The sequence below is a fragment of the Pyrus communis genome, chromosome 3 (genome assembly GCF_041283825.1).
Source record: "Pyrus communis isolate YQ-2024b chromosome 3, ASM4128382v1, whole genome shotgun sequence".
Taxonomy (NCBI): Eukaryota; Viridiplantae; Streptophyta; class Magnoliopsida; order Rosales; family Rosaceae; genus Pyrus; species Pyrus communis.
In genome coordinates, this window is record NC_142567.1 from 26,251,305 (window position 1) to 26,271,702 (window position 20,398).

General features: G+C 32.7%; 3 protein-coding genes across 5 annotated transcripts; all 3 read left to right on the forward strand.

The window, feature by feature from the left end:
• Positions 1–1,776: 1,776 nt before the first annotated feature.
• LOC148698230 (gibberellin 2-beta-dioxygenase 6-like) lies at positions 1,777–15,385 on the forward strand. Its single transcript, XM_088691512.1, has 2 exons — positions 1,777–2,262; positions 3,764–15,385. Exons 1-2 carry the CDS (start codon positions 1,820–1,822, stop codon positions 3,789–3,791), a joined length of 471 nt encoding a protein of 156 aa, XP_088547638.1. The 5' UTR covers positions 1,777–1,819; the 3' UTR covers positions 3,792–15,385.
• Positions 8,278–8,685, forward strand: LOC137715703 (gibberellin 2-beta-dioxygenase 5). The gene has a single exon (XM_068455044.2). The coding sequence runs from the start codon at positions 8,278–8,280 to the stop codon at positions 8,683–8,685; it is 408 nt and encodes a 135-aa protein (XP_068311145.2).
• LOC137715922 (gibberellin 2-beta-dioxygenase 8) lies at positions 11,025–19,181 on the forward strand. Of its 3 annotated transcripts, none has more exons than XM_088691510.1 (4): positions 11,025–12,220; positions 14,374–17,580; positions 18,251–18,581; positions 18,785–19,181. In XM_088691510.1, exons 2-4 carry the CDS (start codon positions 17,072–17,074, stop codon positions 19,001–19,003), a joined length of 1,059 nt encoding a protein of 352 aa, XP_088547636.1. In that variant the 5' UTR covers positions 11,025–12,220; positions 14,374–17,071; the 3' UTR covers positions 19,004–19,181. The 3 variants fall into 3 exon arrangements, with proteins under 3 accessions (XP_088547636.1, XP_088547635.1, XP_088547637.1); XM_088691509.1 differs by lacking the exon at positions 11,025–12,220 and having other exon boundaries at positions 14,208–14,514; positions 14,603–17,580; XM_088691511.1 differs by lacking the exon at positions 11,025–12,220 and having other exon boundaries at positions 16,554–17,580; positions 18,419–18,581.
• The last annotated feature ends 1,217 nt before the right edge of the window (positions 19,182–20,398 follow it).

The following is a 20,398-nucleotide window of genomic DNA, read 5'->3' on the forward strand; positions in this document are numbered from 1 at the left end:
ACGTGTTAATTTGTAATTGATTTTTTAGCAACACATGTTGCTCCTCTTTTAATAGCTAGCGAAACATAGTTCATTTTAAATTCTCTCAGATCCATCAGTTTACAAAGGCAAATACTGTTTAGAGTGAGGAGTAATGTCAATTTTGCTGCCCTTACCGTTACCTTGTTCTTACCCTCCTAAAACAGGTGAACTTGATCTAAGCGCTACCACCACTACCCATTTCGATTTGTTAACTAGACCAAGCCTAACCCTAGGTTATGCTACAAGTAGTTTGGCAGTTACAAGTCTGGATTTTAAAATTCAATACTATATCGTATTATAGGCACTCTCATTGGTTTATAGATATGCAAATTATGTGTAATTTCAATAGTTTTTGGTACATGAGTTGTATTAGTTGTATAAGTACATTAGTGTTAAGTGTTGTCATTAGTTTTACATATAAGAGAAAAGAAATAGGTAAATGAAACATTAAGAATGATTTTGCAAATAACTTGTTCTACGTTTGGATGCATAAATAATTTTCGATTCAAATAATTTTTACTAGGATAATATTCAGATAAAGATTAAGAAATTGAACCGTTATAATTATAAAAATTTATACAGGGAAAATGCGTGGGAGAAATTCCTAAGAGATGCGAATATTATCCTAAAATGAATAAATAAAATGATGTTTTAAATAGCCAACTCATCAGGTACAAATAGGGCCTTATGGTTAAACATTCAAATAATGATATAATTGTTGTGTTTATAGGCTATAAAAAAAAAAAAAAAAAAAAAAAGTGAGGACAGAATGATAAAAAAAAAAAAAAAAAGAACATGTGCGTGTGCAATATAGGTTAGTCTTAAAAAATGTATTAGGTTAAAGTTGATCTTAGAATCGAATATAAAAGAAATAATATATTTGACCATTTGTGATTTTTTTTAACGAACTTACGCTGTCAAATTAAATATATAATGCTAAAAATCATCTTGATCAACGATAAATTTCAAACAACATAAGCATTAAGTTTTGTAACATTCTTCCATGCACCAGTTTAATTAATGGCTTGATTTATATCACTAAATTTTGACAATCATAATCTAACTATTCAAACCATCATGCATCCGATCAACATCTTGTTAAACATTGAGGGGTAAAAATAGCCGAGAAAGATTCTTTCCTCTATTATTTTTTTTTATTTGAACGGTTACGAAGTTACAATTAAATTAAGTTAATATTTTTATATTAATATTTTATTAAAAAAAAAATATAAAGAGTATGAGAGACGAGGTTGAAATAGAATAAAAAAATAAAGAGAGAGAATCCTAATTCAAAAATATCACATGTACACTGACAGACCTATGACTGATTTAGGAGCTACCTTTCCAATCCATCATTCTCTCTTTTTTTTCATAGATTTTGCCTAGGGTTGGAGAATGGACCACGTGTTCCGTGTCGGCACCATAATATTCAGAAACAAAAAAAAAAAATTTACCAGACCGAGACACAATCAGATACATTAAATGTTATAATACATTTAGTATAATGAGTTATAACCCCGTTAGATTAAAAAATCTCTTTAGAAAAGAAAATTTGCCTAGCATGCAAGGATACGATCTAATACGACAAATATTATAATACATTAAATATATAATCCCAACACAAAACAAAATTTTTGAAACAAACAACATCCTGGTCCCACTTGTAGAATAAACAAATGGACCTTTGTCTCGCTAAAAAAGGTTGTTGTCCCATTCCTTGTACCAGTTTGATATAATAATTAATAAGCAGCCTCGTGCCCAACAACAAGACGATGACCTCCATTGTTCTGAGAAAAAAATGGCTTCTGAATCCTGCCCTCCACCGTTTCGTTCACTTCCAGATTCAACCCAGGCCGTTGATTTGGATGACCAAGTCAACCCGGTTCATGATTCGGAGTATCCGATTCCTGTGGTGGATCTCCAGAGCCTGAAACTTGGGGAGGCATGGGAGTTTTGGGGAATTTTTCTTTTGGTCAATCATGGAGTTCCTCCAACCCCTTTGACCCAACTTCGGGAGCATGCCAAAATGGTTTCTTCCCTGCCGTTTGAGTCCAAACAGAGCCTTACCACCAGCCCTCTGTCCTACTTCTGGGGTACCCCTGCCCTTACTCCATCTGGGGCGGCCTTATCAACAAAGGGTAGTAGTACCCTCCAGAATATCAACTGGGTTGAAGGACTCAACGTCCCTCTAGTTCAACTTAGTCAATTTCAAACTGACAATCCCATAATTGCTTCTTTCAGGTATCTTTCTTTTCATTGGTTGTAAAGTATGGTTTGGAAATTTTGACCCAATTCAATGTTGTTTATATTGTATTTGCATTGAAAGGTGTATGTACTTACGAATGACTTCTTCCATGTAAGAATATTATAACATTTTGAAGAAAGATAAGAAAACTGTCTAGGATAAGAAAAGATGAGAAGCATGGTTTAACCCTTAAAAAAAAGGAATCCTAATGACATTCTTATGGGAAGATTCATTAGGATTAAGTCCATATACATACAAAGCTAAGGCCCCTGCTTACAACACACAGAAACTCATATGAACGTCCCATTAGTTCGGGTATAAATAAGTGTTGAGTGTGCAGAAGACTTTGATCAACTAACATATTATGGATTCCAATACGATTTTCACCGAAGGAGAAGTCCATGGTTGACCCTATTCCGTACGGTTCTATCAAAGATAGTTCATCTTTCCTACATGTCATGTTGATTTCTAGTACATTATCAATTGAGCATAATTTATGGATTCTTTTAGGTTAGTGTTTTTAGTTGTTTATGAAATATATAAAGTCTAACAGTTGGTATCAAAGTAGGTCATAATACAACTAAGGGCCTACTCAGTAAACCCTAAAAATTGATGTCTTGAATCGATGACATGTTTTAAGTTTTGCTCAATTTCCATACTCATGTTTCTCGGCAAAAAGAAATTGGTTTTCTATGTGAATTGTGTTTTAACCTAAATTTCATATTGAAATTTGAGATAGCTATATATTAAAACTTGCCTTTTGACTTGAAGGAATATTACAACCTATAATTGATATTGCATCCTATTTCGATTTAATTGTCTCATTGGGTTTATACATGTTTATTAGCTTTATCAGAACTATCTTAATCAAGTCTCCTATGTGGTTCTACATATATAATTTGGGATGTTAAAATTAAGAATTTCTGAAAAAGGCATTAAGTATATATATATATATTTGTCATGAACTAGAACTTCTTGAGGCTGGTATATGAATGCATATAACATGATGGCAAACCCTTTTTTGTCACATACATATTTCGGCAAAAGTGGTAAACATGGTTATTAACCTATTAATTTTCGTTTTTTTAATTTTTGTTGACATAGAGAACTTCGGGAATGTAAATAGGCATATATATATATATATAAGTTTCGGTTTTGACTTTTAGTTCTTAGTTTGAATGTTGATAAAATTCTTGGGAATGGCATATGGCATAGTCGCATATATACTACATAATATGATGGACTAACATTTATTTTATCATGCTTGTATTCCCAGAAAAAAGAAAAGTGCACATCCTTATTATTAGTTTTATCATTATTCAACGTTATTGCATAATTTTTGGCAACATGGAGAATTTAAGGATGTTAATAAGCATTAAGAATGTGGCAACCCACAATTTGCTTTAACATATGGTTTTGACTTGGATTCCTTGTTCAAGTTTTTGATAAATTACTTTCCAGAGATTCTCGGTGCTACTAATGTAAATTGTGTTGCAGGTTCTTGGTTAGTTCACATATATGGTAAGTTTTGATGTGTACAAATATACGAAAAATTTGATAGCATGAAAGTGGTAATTTGAAGTGATTTTGATTACCTTTTATTCATTAAGTTTATGGTATATGCTATCAGTAGTACTTGCAACCTTGCAATTCATATGCACATATGTAAATCTCATGTTTGTCTTCAGTGATATACATTACTTTTCAGGCATGATAATTCCGGAATGCATTTAGTGAGGTATGCATATGTTTAATCCATGTCTATTTCAATGGATTTTAATTTCAAGGTAATAGCCATGTATGGTTTAGTTTTTAGCTTTAACTAATGATACTTCATGACCTTGAATATGTATATTGCTTATTTTATAGCCCATGTTTTGGTATTATGAGATCTATTAACTATTAAGACAATAGTATGCAGACTATATTATTGATTGTATACCATAGATATGTTTTGCTGCTAAAATTGGCTAAAAGAGGGAACAACCTCGTTAAGAACATTAGAGGACACCTCTGATCATGAAGCCTACAGGATTGTGTATATCACATATGTGATGGTCTTGAAGCAGTGTATGAGACAACTATTGTAGCAAAGTATGTGAATTCATAAATTTAAGTGTAAGTGTATCCTTACAATGTGTCTAAATCACATTTGTTTCATGAATATCTATTATTGTTGTATTAGCATGCTAGTTGAAACATATGACTAAATGCATGTTAAAAAAGTACCGTACAAAATCAAGGAATATATCGTATTCAACTCATGAGTTATATCTTAAATAAGACATATATCAGGATTTAATTTGGTCTTCAAGCTCACTGCTACCTAGGTTTTGTTTGCAATTTGTTTTATAAAACTAGTATCTTCTCACAATATGTTGATATGCTACTACATGCTCAATCTCTATTTGGACTAGTTAATGTTTTCAATTTAATATATATGATCAAACCGAATAATTGATATAAATAACTAAAACTGGAAAAATCATTCGTATATATCAATATTTGGTTGCCTAATATTTTGCAAAAGTCATGCTAGAATTGCTTTCTGGTTTTTCAATTCTATAGCAAGCTATTTTTCTTATCATGCGATATGGAACTAATGCATGGTTAAGATCCTGGATGAAATTAGCTTCACATGTTTTAAAATATTAGGTCTAATTAAAACCGGAAAATTGTATGTTTCTCCAACTTTGCTAAATAAGCATGCTCTTCGATTGAAATTTTTACTATTAAGACATGCTAAAAGTTATCATAAGATCAATGTTTTTGAGACGTTCTTGGGTGAATGGAACGCAACAAATATGTTCCATTGATTCAAGGGCATTAAAAATTCAAAGTTTAGTTGATCAAATTGCATTAGTAGTCAAAACAATATGACTATATCTCCAAACAAAGGTGTGACTAGTCTTATTGGTTCGATTAGTAGTGGCTTAGTGTAAAGTATAGATTATGTGAAGCCTGTGATAACTGATTGCCAAACAAAGGTGGATGGTTTTCATGTCTATATTTTGCTCACATGATTTATATTTTAACACTAAAAACTGATTAAGCTTCAACCAAATAAAGGTGCGAGTTGTTTCAGTGATAAAGTCTATGGGGTATTTGTTTATTTGTTAATTTAAAATCATGATAGTTCTATGTTTAAAGTTTTGAATGCTTTTCATGTGAGCCCCCGTAAATCCCATATTGGGATCGATAAAGCATGACATAGAATTTGTTTTGGTCTTAAGGCTTCTCGACCAAATGTAATCTTCATTGGTTTAAATTAATTTTTGGATCGAGATACACGTTTGATTAAATTTTCCTTTCAAAAGTGGCATATTGCAGTGTATTCAGAGATGATGATATGTTTATCTTGTTAAAAGTGTTGAGAGTTGTCCCACATCGGTGAGGGACAAGGTTTGCTATGTGCTTATATGATCTTGGGCTACTCCTCATATAGCCAATTGGTTTTATGGTGGAACCTCAATTTCATCATGGTATCAGAGCGGGTTGTCCTCGTGTGAAGCCAAACGGCCACACGCGCTTCACGTCACCCAGTTGTTGTCCACGTGTAGGCTTGAAAATCCGCCACACGTGCGGGGGCGTGTTGAGAGTTGTCCCACATCGGTGAGGGACAAGGTTTGCTATGTGCTTATATGATCTTGGGCTACTCCTCATATAGCCAATTGGTTTTATGGTGGAACCTCAATTTCATCAAAAAGTTTTGGATTTCTTCAAGATTGGCTATATGATTTAATGTTTGTTATGTGTTGTCTTCTCTTCTCAAAATTAAATGGAGCATATGTTGTTGAACACATGAAGGATAATCACAATTGCATAAGGTACACATTGAAATCTGCTGCTATGTTATTTATTTGCATATCTTTATGGTTCAAGATTTATTCATGATAAAGCTATATGTTGAAGTAGACTTCTTAAAGCTTCTTTAGACACCAAAATAAAAGCACGTGATATTGTCTTAGGGCAACTTTCAATACCTTTAACGATCAGTCGTTGGTCCGATAAAACGTGGCAAAGATTTGAGAAGAACGTATAAATATAGTTTTCAGTAAAACAGTCCAAACGGAGTACTATTCGATTTGACCTACTATTTGAATGATTACTTTCAAAAACTTAACCCTTTCAAGCATCCAATTTTAAATGAATCATGCCTAATCATAAATAGACAAGTGTTCAATTATAGTTTTTATCTTCAATTATTCAGACACGTGTCAATTTGTAATTGATTTTTTAGCAGCACATGTTACTCCTCTTTTAGTAGCTAGCGAAACATAGTTCATTTTAAATTCTCGAAGATCCATCAGTTTACAAGTGAAATTACTATTTAGAGTGAAGAGTAATGTCAATTTCGTTGCCCTTACTGTTACCTTGTTCTTGCCCTCCTAAAACGGATGAACTTGATCTAAGGGCTACCACCACTACCCATTTCGATTTGTTAACGAGACCAAGCCTAACCCTAGGTTATGCTACAAGTAGTTTGACAGTTATAAGTCTGGATTTTAAAATTCAATACAATATCGTATTATAGGCACTCTCATTGGTTTATAGATATGCAAATTATGTGTAATTTCATTAGTTTTTGGTACATGAGTTGTATTAGTTGTATAAATACATTAATGTTAAGTGTTGTCATTAGTTTTACATATAAGAGAAAAGAAATAGGTAAATGAAATATTAAGAATGATTTTGCAAATAACTTGTTCTACGTTTGGATGCATAAATAATTTTGGATTCAAATAATTTTTACTAGGATAATATTCAGATAAAGATTAAGAAATTGAACCGTTTTAATTATAAAAATTTATACGGAGAAAATACGTGGGAGAAATTCCTAAGAGATGCGAATATTATCCTAAAATGAATAAATAAAATGATGTTTTAAATAGCCAACTCATCAGTTACAAATAGGGCCTTAGGGTTAAACATTCAAATAATGATATAATTGTTGTGTTAATAGGCTATCAAAAAAAAAAAAAAAAAAAGTGAGGACAAAATGATAAAAAAAGAATACGTGCATGTGCATTTAGGTTAGTCTTAAAAAATGTATTAGGTTAAAGTTGATCTTAGAATTGAATATAAACGAAATAATACATTTGACCATTTGTGATTTTATTTTTTAACGAACTTACGTTGTCAAATTAAATATATAATGCTAAAAATCATCTTGATCAACAATAAATTTCAAACAACGTAAGCATTAAGTTTTGTAACATTCTTCCATGCACCAGTTTAATTAATGGCTTGATTTGTATCACTAAATTTTGACAATCATAATCTAAGTATTCAAACCTTCATGCATCCGATCAACATCTTGTTAAACATTGAGTGGTAAAAATATCGGAGAAGGATTCTTTCTCTTATTTCTTCCATTCCTTCTTATTTGAATGGTCATGGTTAATTAACGTCAACATTTTATATTTATTTTTAATAAAAAGAGAGATAAAATAGAGAATGTGAGAGATGAGCATGAAAGAAGATGGAAGAGAATTTTAGTTCAAAAAAAATCACATGTGCATAGACATACCTATGACTGATTTAGGAGCCACCTTTCCAATCCATCATTCCCTTTTTTTTTCCGTAGATTTTGCCTAGGGTTGAAGAATAGACCACAGGTCCCGTGTCGGCACCATAATATTCAGAAAAAAAAAAAAAAAAAATTAGCATGCCGAGACACAACACCCTACAATAAGTGTGTTAATGAGTTATTATCATGACAGATTGAAAAATCTCTTGTTTAGCATGTAGGGACACGATTATATACAAATGTCATAATACATTAAATATATCGAGTTGTGATCCCGACACATTGAAAAATATTTGAAATAAACAACATCCTGGTCCCACTTGTAGAAAAAACAAATGGACCTTTGTCTCGCTAAAAAAGGTTGCCGTTCCATTCATTCTCTTGGCTGGAAGATTTTTCAGTGTGCCAGTTTGCTATAATAATTATTAAGCAGCCTACTGCCCAACATGAAGACGATGACCTCCATTGTTCTGAGAAAAAAATGGCTTCTGAATCCTACCCTCCACCGTTTCGTTCACTTCCAGAATCAACCCAGGCCGTTGATTTGGATGACCAAGTCAACCCGGTTCATGGTTCGGAGGATCCGATTCCTGTGGTGGATCTCCAGAGCCTGAAATTTGGGGAGGCATGCGAGTTTTGGGGAATTTTTCGTTTGGTCAATCATGGAGTTCCTCCAACCCTTTTGACCCAACTTCGGGAGCATGCCAAAATGGTTTTTTCCCTGCCCTTTGAGTCCAAACAGAGCCTAATCACCAGCCCTCTGTCCTACTTCTGGGGTACCCCTGCCCTTACTCCATCTGGGGCGGCCTTATCAACAAAGGGTAGTAGTACCCTCCAGAATATCAACTGGGTTGAAGGACTCAACGTCCCTCTATCTCAACTCAGTTAATTTCAAACTGACAATCCCATAATTGCTTCTTTCAGGTATGGTTGTAAAGTATGGTTTGGAAATTTTGACCCAATTCAAATTGTTTTTATTGTATTTGTATTGAAAGGTGCATGTACTTACGAATGACTTCTTACATGATATTATAACGTTTTAAAGAAAGATAAGAAAACTGCCTAGAATAAGAATAGATGAGAAGCATGGTTTTACCCTTAAAAAAAAAATGAATCCTAAAGACATTATTATGGAAAGATTCATTAGGGTGAAGTCCATATAAATATAAGGCTAAGTCCTTGCTCACAACGCACAAAAACTCATATTAACGCCTCATTAGTTCATGTATAAAAGAGTGTTGAGTGTGTAGAAGACTTTAGTCAACTAACATATTATTCCGCATGATTCCAATACCATTTTCACCGAAGGAAAAGTCCATGGTTGACCTTATTCCGTACGGTTTTGTCAAAGATGGTTCATCTTTCCTACATACCATGTTGACTTCAATTACTTTATCAATTGAGCATAATTTATGGATTATTTCAGGTTAGTGTTTTTAGTTGTTTATGAAATATATAAAGTCTAACAGTTGGTTAGTGTTTTTAGTTGTTTATGAAATATATAAAGTCTAACAGTTGGTATCAAAGCAGATCATAATATAACAAAGGACCTACTTGGTAAACCCTAAAAATTGATGTCTTGAATTGATGACATGTTTTAAGTTTTGCTCAATTTCCATACTCATGTTTCACGGCAAAGAGAATTTGGTTTTCTATGTGAATTGTGTTTTTCATATTGAAATTTGAGATAGCCATATATTAAAATTTGTCCTTTGACTTGAAGGAATATTACAACCTATTAATTGATGTTGCATCCTATTTCGATTTCATTGTCCTATTAGGTTTATACATGTTTATTAGCTTTATCAGAACTGCCTTAATCAAGTCTCCTATGTGGTTGTGCATATATAATTTGGGATGTTAAAATTAAATATTTCCAAAAAAGGCATTAAGTATATATAATTGTCATGAACTAGAACTTCTTGAGGTTGGCATATGTATATATATAGCAGGATGACAAACCCTTTTTTGCCACATACATATTTCGGCAAAAGGGGTAAACATGGTTCTTAACCTATTAATTTTCCTTTTTTTAATTTTTGTTGACATAGAGAACTTCAAGAATGTAAATAGGCATATATATATATATATATATATGTAAGTTTCGGTTTTGACTTTCAGTTCTTAGTTTGAATGTTGATAAAATTCTTGGGAATGACATATGGCATAGTCTCATATATACTACATAATATGATGGACTAACATTTATTTTATCATGCTTGTATTCCCAGAAAAAGGAAAAGTACACAGCCTATTAGTTTTATCATTATTCAAGGTTATTGCATAATTTTTGGCAACATGGAGAATTTAAGGATGTTAATAATCATTAAGAATATGTGGCAACCCACAATTTGCTTAAACATATGGTTTTGACTTAGTTTCCTTGTTTAAGTTTTTGATAAATTACTTATGGAGATTCTCAGTACTACTAATGTAAATTGTGCTGCAGGTTCTTGGTTAGTTCACATACATGGTAAGTCTTGATATGTGTATAAATATACGAAAAATCTGATAGCATGAAAGTGGTAATTTAAAGTGATTTTGATTACCTTTAATTCATTAAGTTTATGTTATATGCTATCAGTGGTACTTGCAGCCTTCCAATTCATATGCACATATGTAAATCTCATGTTTGTCTTCAGTGATATACATTATTTTTCAGGAATGATAAGTCCGGAATGCATTCGGTGAGGTATGCATATGTTTAATACATGTATATTTCAATGGATTTTAATTTAAAAGTCATAGCCATGTATGGCTGAGTTTTCAGCTTTAACTAATGATAATATGACCTTGAATATGTATATTGTTTATGTTATAGCCCATTTTGGTATTATGATATCAATTAACTATTGAGACAATAGTATGCAGACTATATTATTGATTAAATACCATAGGTATATGTTGTTGCTGAAATTGGCTAAAAGACGGAACCCCCTAGTTAAGAACATTAGAGGACACCTCTGATCATGAAGCCTACAGGATTGTGTACATCACATATGTGATGGTCTTGAAACAGTGTATGAGACAACTATTGTCGCAAACTATGTGAATTCATAAGTTTAAATGTAAGTGTATCCTTGCAATGTGTCTAAATCACATTTGTTTCATGAATATCTATTATTGTTGTATTAGCATGCTAGTTGAAATATATGACTAAATGCATGTTAAAAAAGTACCTTACAAAATCAAGGAATATATCTTAAATAAGACATATATCAAGGTTTAAATTGGTCTTTAAGCTCATTGCTACCCAGATTTTGTTTGCGATTTGTTTTATAAAACTAGTATCTTCTCACAATATGTTGATATGCTATTGCATGCTCAATCTCTAATTGGACTAGTTAATGTTTCCAATTTAATATATATGATCAAACCGAATAATTGATATAAATAACTAAAACTGGAAAAATCATTCATATATATCAATATTTGGTTGCCTAATATTTTGCAAAAGTCATGCTAGAATTGCTTTCAAGTTTTTCAATTCTATAGCATGCTATTTTTCTTATCATGCATATATGAAACTAATGCATGGTTAAGATCCAAGATGAAATTAGTTTCACATGTTTTAAAATATTAGGTCTAATTAATATCGAAAAATTGTATGTTTTCTCTAACTTTGCTAAATAAGAATGCTCTTCGATTGAAATTTTTATTATTAAGATATGCTAAAAGTTATCATAAGATCAATATTTTTGAGATGTTCTTGGGTGAATGGGAAACAACAAATCTGTTCCATTGATTCAAAGGCTGCTAAAAATTCAAAGTTTAGTTGATCAAATTGCATTAGTAGTCATAACAATATGATTATATCCCCAAACAAAGGTGTGACTAGTCTTATTGGTTCGATTACTAGTGGCTTAGTGTAAAGTATAGATTATGTGAAGCTTGTGATAACTGATTGTCAAACAAAGGTGGATAGTTTTCATGTCTATATTTTGCTCACATGATTTATATTTTAACACTAAAAACTGATTAAGCTTCAACCAAACAAAGGTGCAAGTTGTTTCAATTGTAAAGTCTATGGGGTATTTGTTCATTTGTGAATTTAAAGTCAGGATAGTTCTATGTTTAAAGTTTTGAATGCTTTTCATATGAGCCCCCTTACATCCCATATTGGGATCAATAAAGCATGACATAGAATTTGTTTTGGTCTTAAGGCTTCTCGACCAAATGTAATCTTCATTGGTTTAAATTAATTTTGATTGAGATACACGTTTTTTTAAATTTGCCTTAATTCAGTTCAAAAGTGGCATGTTACAATGTATTCAAAGATGGTTGTATGTTTATCTTGTTAAAAGTTTTGGATTTCTTCAAGATTGGCTATGTGACTTAATGTTTGTTATGTGTTGTCTTCTCTTCTCAAAATTAAATGGTGCATATGTTGTTGAACACATGAAGGATAATCACAATTGCCTAAGGTACACATTGAAATCTGCTGTTATGTTATTTATTTGCACATCTTTATGGTTCAAGATTTATTCATGACAAAGCTATATGTTGAAGTAGACTTCTTAAAGCTTCTTTGGACACCAAAATTACGAAAATACATGAAGAATTGAATTTTTGGTGGTTTTATCAAGTTGACATAAATGCACAAAACTTTTTCTGCTGGAATACGTATTTGAAAATTAACAAACGACTGAGTTATTGACCACCAAATGACCTGAAATTTGAATAAGTTCTTCACATGTATTTCAATTTTTAGACTGCAAAATTTCGTGATTTTGGGTTGTGTAATTTATTTATAGGGATTTTATTACTGACCCATGTTCAGTTGAAAGTCTAGTCTGGCAGTTTTCATCGTTTCAATTAAGTTTAACAAACGAATGATTGAATGACTTTAGAATGACTTGAAATTTGGATATGTTATTCATATATATGTCTACTTATAGACTGGAAAATTTCGTGCTCATTGGTGGTGTACTCTATTTATGGTGATTTTATTAGTAACATGTACTCAGTTGAAAGTCGAGATTGGAGTTTTCATTGTTTTCTTATATGTCGAAAAATTTGAGCTATCTTTTAGCTCTAGAATAATTTCATATTCTATTTTATAAAGTTTAATTTCTTTCGTATCGTCTATGTGATTTTGGGACAAATCAATTATACATTAATTATGTAGTTCCTCAAGCTGGAATCTTGGTTTTTGGTATAGTATACTACTTTACTAATATATTTTGAGAAATTCTATACTAGTACAAATAAATAAATATATATATATATATATATATATATATATATATATATTTACCTATATGCTTTTTAGAGTAACAAATGCAATAAGTGTTTGCCCAAGTGGGAGAATTGATAAATAAATAATTGAGCTTCACACTCATTGAATCTAAGTCACACATGCTAAGTTCTAAAGATCCGTGGGAGTTGTTCTTACGCTAATATACGTTTGTAAAGATTTGAGTATGAAACTTAGTTTTATATTTGCATGTTTCTCCCTAGAATTTTAAAGTCAAGTTTGTGGGAAAAAAAATGCATTCTATAATTGAAATTTTCTAGATTTTATTAGGATTGTCCAGTTTTCAATCCTATGATTGTCCCACTATTTATTTTCGAATTTGTATGCATGTATGACAATATTCTCATGTTATAACACTCATGCCATACATGATTAACAACTGCATTAAGGTATGGATTTAATCTTTAGTTTATGTTGTGAATTCTATAAAGTAGCAAAGGTGTGTTTTTAGTGGTGTTCTAAGTACTAGGAGGATTGAGTTTTGTACTTAGGTTTTGTAGTTCAAAACACACAAAGTAGCAGTGAACGTCTTAAACTGCAAAAAGAGTTGTGTCATCTATTTTTCTTAGACACGAAAGTAAGTTGGTTCTGTAGTTTATGAGTTTCATAGGAATCATAAGGCAATCTTATAAAGATTGATAAGGAGGACCAATAAGTGAATGAATTGATGCTTTCAATTCAGGTTTTGATTCATGTAACTACCAAATCTGTGACGTATGTTTCATGTGAATGAAGAGCTTATTTCAGTGATTATAAGAGCTCATGGATGCTACCAAGTTCATAGTCTCCGATAGTTCTAGATAAGTAAACTCCATCTGACAGAACATGTAGGAAGCTTATTAATTGACTAAATTCATTGGCCAATAAAGTAATCTTGCTTATAAATCCATTAAATATCTTTTCTGAATTAACTGTTTGACTTTGCGGGAGAATGTTGGACATTGGATCATAATCCAATGACTAATAGGTCTACACAGTTAATTCAAGGATTACTTCGAATATAAATAAGTCTAGGATTTAGTTAATAGCTATAGCTTGTATCCTAAGGAACGTTAATATATTCCAGATTTCCTTGGGGGAATAAAGGCTCCTAATTCTATCATATTTGGAATGAGATTTGGTGTGTCAATTATCCTTGGACCGTAAGGAATCCTAATGACATTATTATGGGAAGATTCATTAGGGTTAAGTCCATATAAATACAAGGCTAAGGTCCATGCTCACAACATACAAAAACTCATATGAACGCCTCATTAGTTCAAGTATAAAGGAATGTTGAGTGTGCATAAGTCTTTGGTCAATTAACATTTTATTCCACAGGATTCCAATACGATTTCCGCAGAAGGAGAAGTCCATGGTTGATCTTATTCCGCATGGTTCTGTCAAAGATGGTTCATCTTTCCTACATGTCATGTTGACTTCGAGTACTTTATCAATTGAGCATAATTTATGGATTCTCAGGTTAGTGTTTTTAGTTATTTATAAAATATATAAAGTCTAACATCTAGCACGCTAAAAAATCTCTCGTTTTTCTTTGGCAAATAATCAGTGCAGAGCCAGGATTTCTTGTGAGGAGGGGCCTCACACAAGTATAGAAGAAAACTAAACCAATAGTGATTATAAACTTACTAATGCAAAACATCATAACATATATCCAAATAATTAAGTAGTCAAAATTAATATATGCGTAGATAATTTTATCTATTTATAGTAATTATAAGTATTCTTGACGAGTTTCATATTTTGAAACCATTGCATGATGTCATCTATACTACTTGAAGTATTATTAAACTCAATAGAGAACATTACTAAAAATTTTGCAAACCCTAAAACTCAAGGAAGAGGTAGGATAGAATAGAAACAAATATTTTATAGAGAATAATGAAGTTTCACAAACCTTATTGTTCTTTATTCAATAAATTTGGGATTTGGAATGGCTACCTATATGAAATTCAAGAAGAATAGGGGGAATAGCTTTGCCAATGCATGAGTGAAAGATGATTTTTTTTAATTGAAGGTGAATAATGGGTTTTAATTTAATGTCATTGGTTCGTGATAATGACCATTTGATATATTATACTTAATTTTGGGATGAGATTTGGATGAAAAGATAGATAAATGATTGGATTTTTGTGTTAAGTGTTGAGAAGGGTTGCAAAGCAATAAATAAGTATAATACTAATCTTGTTTTTTTAAATTAGGGTAAGCCTAAGACTACTCTAATCCTCATGTGCCTCCGTCAGTGCAAATAATGAGTTGTAAGTTTTTCTTTTACTATTATTAAGGGGTATAAAGAATGCGAAAGCCACATTAATAAGAGTTTTCTTCTTTTTTTTTTTTTTAAAGAAAAATTATGTGTAAAAATAAAAGCATGTGATAATGTCTTAAGGGCAACTTTCAATACTTTTAACGATCGGTCGTGGGTCCGATAAAACATAGCAAAGATTTGAGAAGGACGTATAAATATAGTTTTAAGTAAAACAGTCCATATGGAGTACTATTCGATTTGAACTACTGTTTGAATGATTACTTTAAAAAACTTAAACCTTTCAAGCATCTAATTTTAAATGAATCATGCCTAATCACAAATGGGCAAGTGTCCAATTATAATTTTTAACGTCAATTATTCAGACACGTGTCAATTTGTAATTGATTTTTTAGCAGCACATGTTGTTCCTCTTTCAGTAGCTAGCGAAGCATAGTTTATTTTAAATTTTCATAGATCCATCAGTTTACAAAGGCAATTATTGTTTAGAATGAGGAGTAATGACAATTTCAATGCCTTTATCGTTACCTTGTTCTTGCCCTCCTAAAACGGATGAACTTGATCTAACCACTACCACCACTACCCATTTTGATTTGTTAATGAGACCTGGCCTAACCCTTGGTTATGCAACAAGTAGTTTGGTAGTTACAAGTCTGGATTTTAAAATTCAATACAATATCGTATTATAGGCACTCATTGGTTTGTAGATATGCAAATTATGTGTAATTTCATTAGTTTTTGGTACATGAGTTGTATTAGTTGTATAAGTACATTAGTGTTAAGTGTTGTCACATTAGTGTTGTCATACATTAGTTTTTGGTACATGAGTTGTATTAGTTGTATAAGTACATTAGTGTTAAGTGTAATTTCATTAATTATGTGTAATATATTTGACCATTTATGATTTTTTTTAACGAACTTACGTTGTCAAATTAAATATATAATGCTAAAAATCATCTTGATCAACAGTAAATTTCAAACAACATAAGCATTAAGTTTTGTAACATGCTTCCATGCACCAGTTTAATTAATGGCTTGATTTGTATGACTAAATTGACAATCGCAATCTAACTATTCAAACCTTCCTGCATCCGATCAACATCTTGGTAAACATTGAGTGGTAAAAGTAGAGGAGAAGGATTCTCTTCTTCTCTCCCTTTCTATTTAAACGGTCACGGTTAAGTTATGTCAATATTTTATTGTATTTTATTTTTATAAAAAAAAGAAAAACAAAATAAAAATATGAAAGAAGAGGATGGAAGAGGATAGAAAAAGAAGGAATCCTAGTCCAAAAATAACACATGTGCACTAACAGACGTATGACCGATTTAAGAGCCACCTTTCCAATCCATCATTCCCTCTTTTTTCATAGATTTTGCCTAGGGTTGGAGAATGGACCACAGGTGCCGTGTCGGCACCATAATATTAAAAAAATAAATAAATAATTAGTATACCGAGACACAATACGATACATTAAGTGTCATAATACATTTAGTACGATAAGTTATAATCCCAACAGACTAAAAAATCTCTTTAAAAAGGAGAAATTGCCTAGCATGCAGGGACAAGATCTAATACTACAAGTGTCATAATACACTAATAAGTTGTGATTCGGAACACTGAAAAATCTTTGAAAGAAACAACGTCCTGGTCCCACTTGTAGAATAAACAAATGGACCTTTGTCTCGCTAAAAAAAGGTCGCCGTCCCATTCATTCTTTGGCTGGAAGATTTTTCAGTGTACCAGTTTGCTATGATAATTAGTAAGCAGCGTCCTGCCCAACAAGAAGACGATGACCTCCATTGTTCTGAGAAAAAAATGGCTTCTGAATCCTACCCTCCACCGTTTCGTTCACTTCCAGATTCAACCCAGGCCGTTGATTTGGATGACCAAGTCAACCCGGTTCATGATTCGGAGGATCCGATTCCTTTGGTGGATCTCCAGAGCCTGAAACTTGGGGAGGCATGCGAGTTTTGGGGAATTTTTCGTTTGGTCAATCATGGAGTTCCTCCAACCCTTTTGATCCAACTTCGGGAGCATGCCAAAATGGTTTTTTCCCTGCCGTTTGAGTCCAAACAGAGCCTTATCACCAGCCCTCTGTCCTACTTCTGGGGTACCCCTGCCCTTACTCCATCTGGGGCGGCCTTATCAACAAAGGGTAGTAGTACCCTCCAGAATATCAACTGGGTTGAAGGACTCAACGTCCCTCTAGCTCAACTCAGTCAATTTCAAATTGACAATCGCATAATTGCTTCTTTCAGGTATCTTTCTTTTCATTGGTTGTAAAGTATGGTTTGGAAATTTTGACTCAATTCAATTTTGTTTTTATTGTATTCGCATTGAAAGGTGTATGTACATACGAATGACTTCTTACATATAAGAATATTATAACGTTTTGAAGAAAGACAAGAAAACTGCCTAGAATAAGAAAAGATGAGAAGCATGGTTTTACCCTTAAAAAAAGGTTTTGTATTTTTTTCTTTTGGTTGATTGCTCTTATTTTCATTAGAACATTGTGTTGCTGTTACGATTGAGGAGTCATTTCTCCAGAATCTATCATTCCTCCGTAACCATAGATTGTAATGTCACACATACACAAAAGTAAATGTGCTTCATGCAGAAGGAAAAATTAATAATTATATGTAAAGAGCTAGCTAGTTTAATTTTTGTAACAAATACAATATATATATAAATATATATATATATATATTTTTTTCATCTCATAAGTCTTGTGCTAGAAGACTATAGAAATCATCTAAGAAATTTGTTTTTAACAGTAAATTACAGTTTGACATATGAAAATAAATAGTCGTATATAATTGTTAGTTTGAAACGATAAATAATTTTTTACATGTAAAGAGCCAAATATTTTTCTATTGTTTATACATAAACTTGTTAAACAAAGGGTATAATTTCTTTGTGCCTCAAAAGCCTTGTGCTAGAAGAATATGGGAAGCACCTAGCTAGGCTAGCGACAACTATATTTGACGCTATGGTAATAAACCTTGGATTGGATCCAATAGAATCCAAATCCCATTTATCAAATTCTACTGGCATTGTACGTGTCTATCGCTACCCACCACATTGCTCCAACTCCAGCTCTGCATCTGCAAGGGGCATGGACGTGCACACTGACAGCTCTGTGCTCTCGATACTAAATCAAGATGAAGTCGGTGGACTCGAAGTTCTCAAAGACAATGAGTGGTTCAGTGTTAACCCAATTCCCAACACACTGATTGTCAACCTCGGAGACATGATGCAGGTCATATATACGATTAAACATGATTGACTCCCTAGGTTTTTGGTGAGTTCGGTTGGTTATGCACGTGTGAGAGATTTCTGACCATAAATGAGACGTAAGCTTCACTTTTGGTTAAAAATCACGCGGACGTGTAGTCGACTAACTGTAGCCCAACTCTTGTTTGATTGATGTTTTTGTTGACGGAATTTGTGCTTTGGTTTTAGGCGATAAGCAATGACAAGTACAAGAGTGTGAAGCACAGAGTGAAGGTGAACAGAAGCAAAGAGAGAATTTCAATCTGCCATTTTGTGTTTCCGGGAGAAGGCAGTGTGATTCGGAGCTCAAACTATAAGCCCTTTACATATAGGGATTTTCAGAACGAAGTGCAGCAAGATATAAAGAGTGTTGGGTATAAGGTCGGGCTTGAGAGGTTCAAAGCTTAGTGAAGAGGGTCTGTTAATTGATGATGTTAAATGGGCTATGACAGTATGCTTGTGAGCTATACAGATGGAACAATGTGGGATATAAGGGCACCACGTTTGTTTTTTAATATTTTTATTTTGTTTAATTTGTTTTGTACTTTTAGTTTTGCTCTAATCCAAACCAGTTCTTTTCTGTTCATTTACTTTGAACTTGTGGGCTTCGTGTTAATGGTCTAATTAACTTAAGTTTAGTATGGGGTTTTGGTAAAAGTATGACTTTAGTCCTTGTAGTTTGGACGAAGTCTCAGTCTAGATGTAGTTTTCATTGTTGCAATTTAAGTTAATTTTGACATACTAAGTACAATGACCGTCGTTTAATATTTTTGTGATTGTAGAATTTGTTTATTCAATTAAATAAATCATAACTCCCATTTACGCCTACTCAAATTAGGGTGTTTGATTTAAGTAAATACCTCTTAATTATCTTTGTGATAACCAAAGAAAACAAAAATGAAAGGCTTATTACATTAACACCGTACAAATTGTTGAATAAACCTCACATACTTAATACATCACATATTTGATTTTCAATTAAAAATTATCTTAATACACCCCACATCTTCCTCATAATACCCCCACACTCCACATTCTTAATATACACCTTATATTTTCTACATGCACCCCATATTTTCTATACACCCCATATTTCTCAAATCTTATCAAGCTTTTAATTTGGACAAAAAATGCCGACTAGAATTTTGACAAAAGATGCCGCCTGAGATTTAAAGCATATGTGGATTGTTTTTAATTCCATCATTAAAACCCATGTCGTCTGTTTTTAATATTTGGTGGTAATTTTAGGTGTTTAATTCTTCATGTAATCTCTATGATCTCTAAAAAATGAATACGAACATAGAAACTTGAATAACTCATCAAAAGCAAGATTAAATAATTATCGATGTCATCAAAATCACTAAAACAATAAAAAAAAAATGAAGTTTTACCTCATGTGAAGCTCCTGAAACATTGTCACATCCCAGACTCCAACCTCTCGGATATTGTCCGCTTTGGCATTCTGGGCCTGGACTATGTCGCAGCCACCCAGCTATCGCACGGTTTTGTTCTTGTGGACCGTAGTCCACAAAAGGCCTCTCTGAAGTTAAAGCTCTGGGTATGGATATATAAGGCCCAAAGACCACGCCCTCACGGGCGATGTGGGATACTACAATCCACCCCCCTTAGGGAGTCCGACGTCCTCGTCGGCACACCACGACCGTGAGTCTGGCTCTGATACCAAATTGTCACATCCCAGACTCCAACCTCTCGGATATTGCCCGCTTTGGCATTCTGGGCCTGGACTATGTCGCAGCCACCCAGCTACCGCACGGTTTTGTTCTTGTGGACCGTAGTCCACAA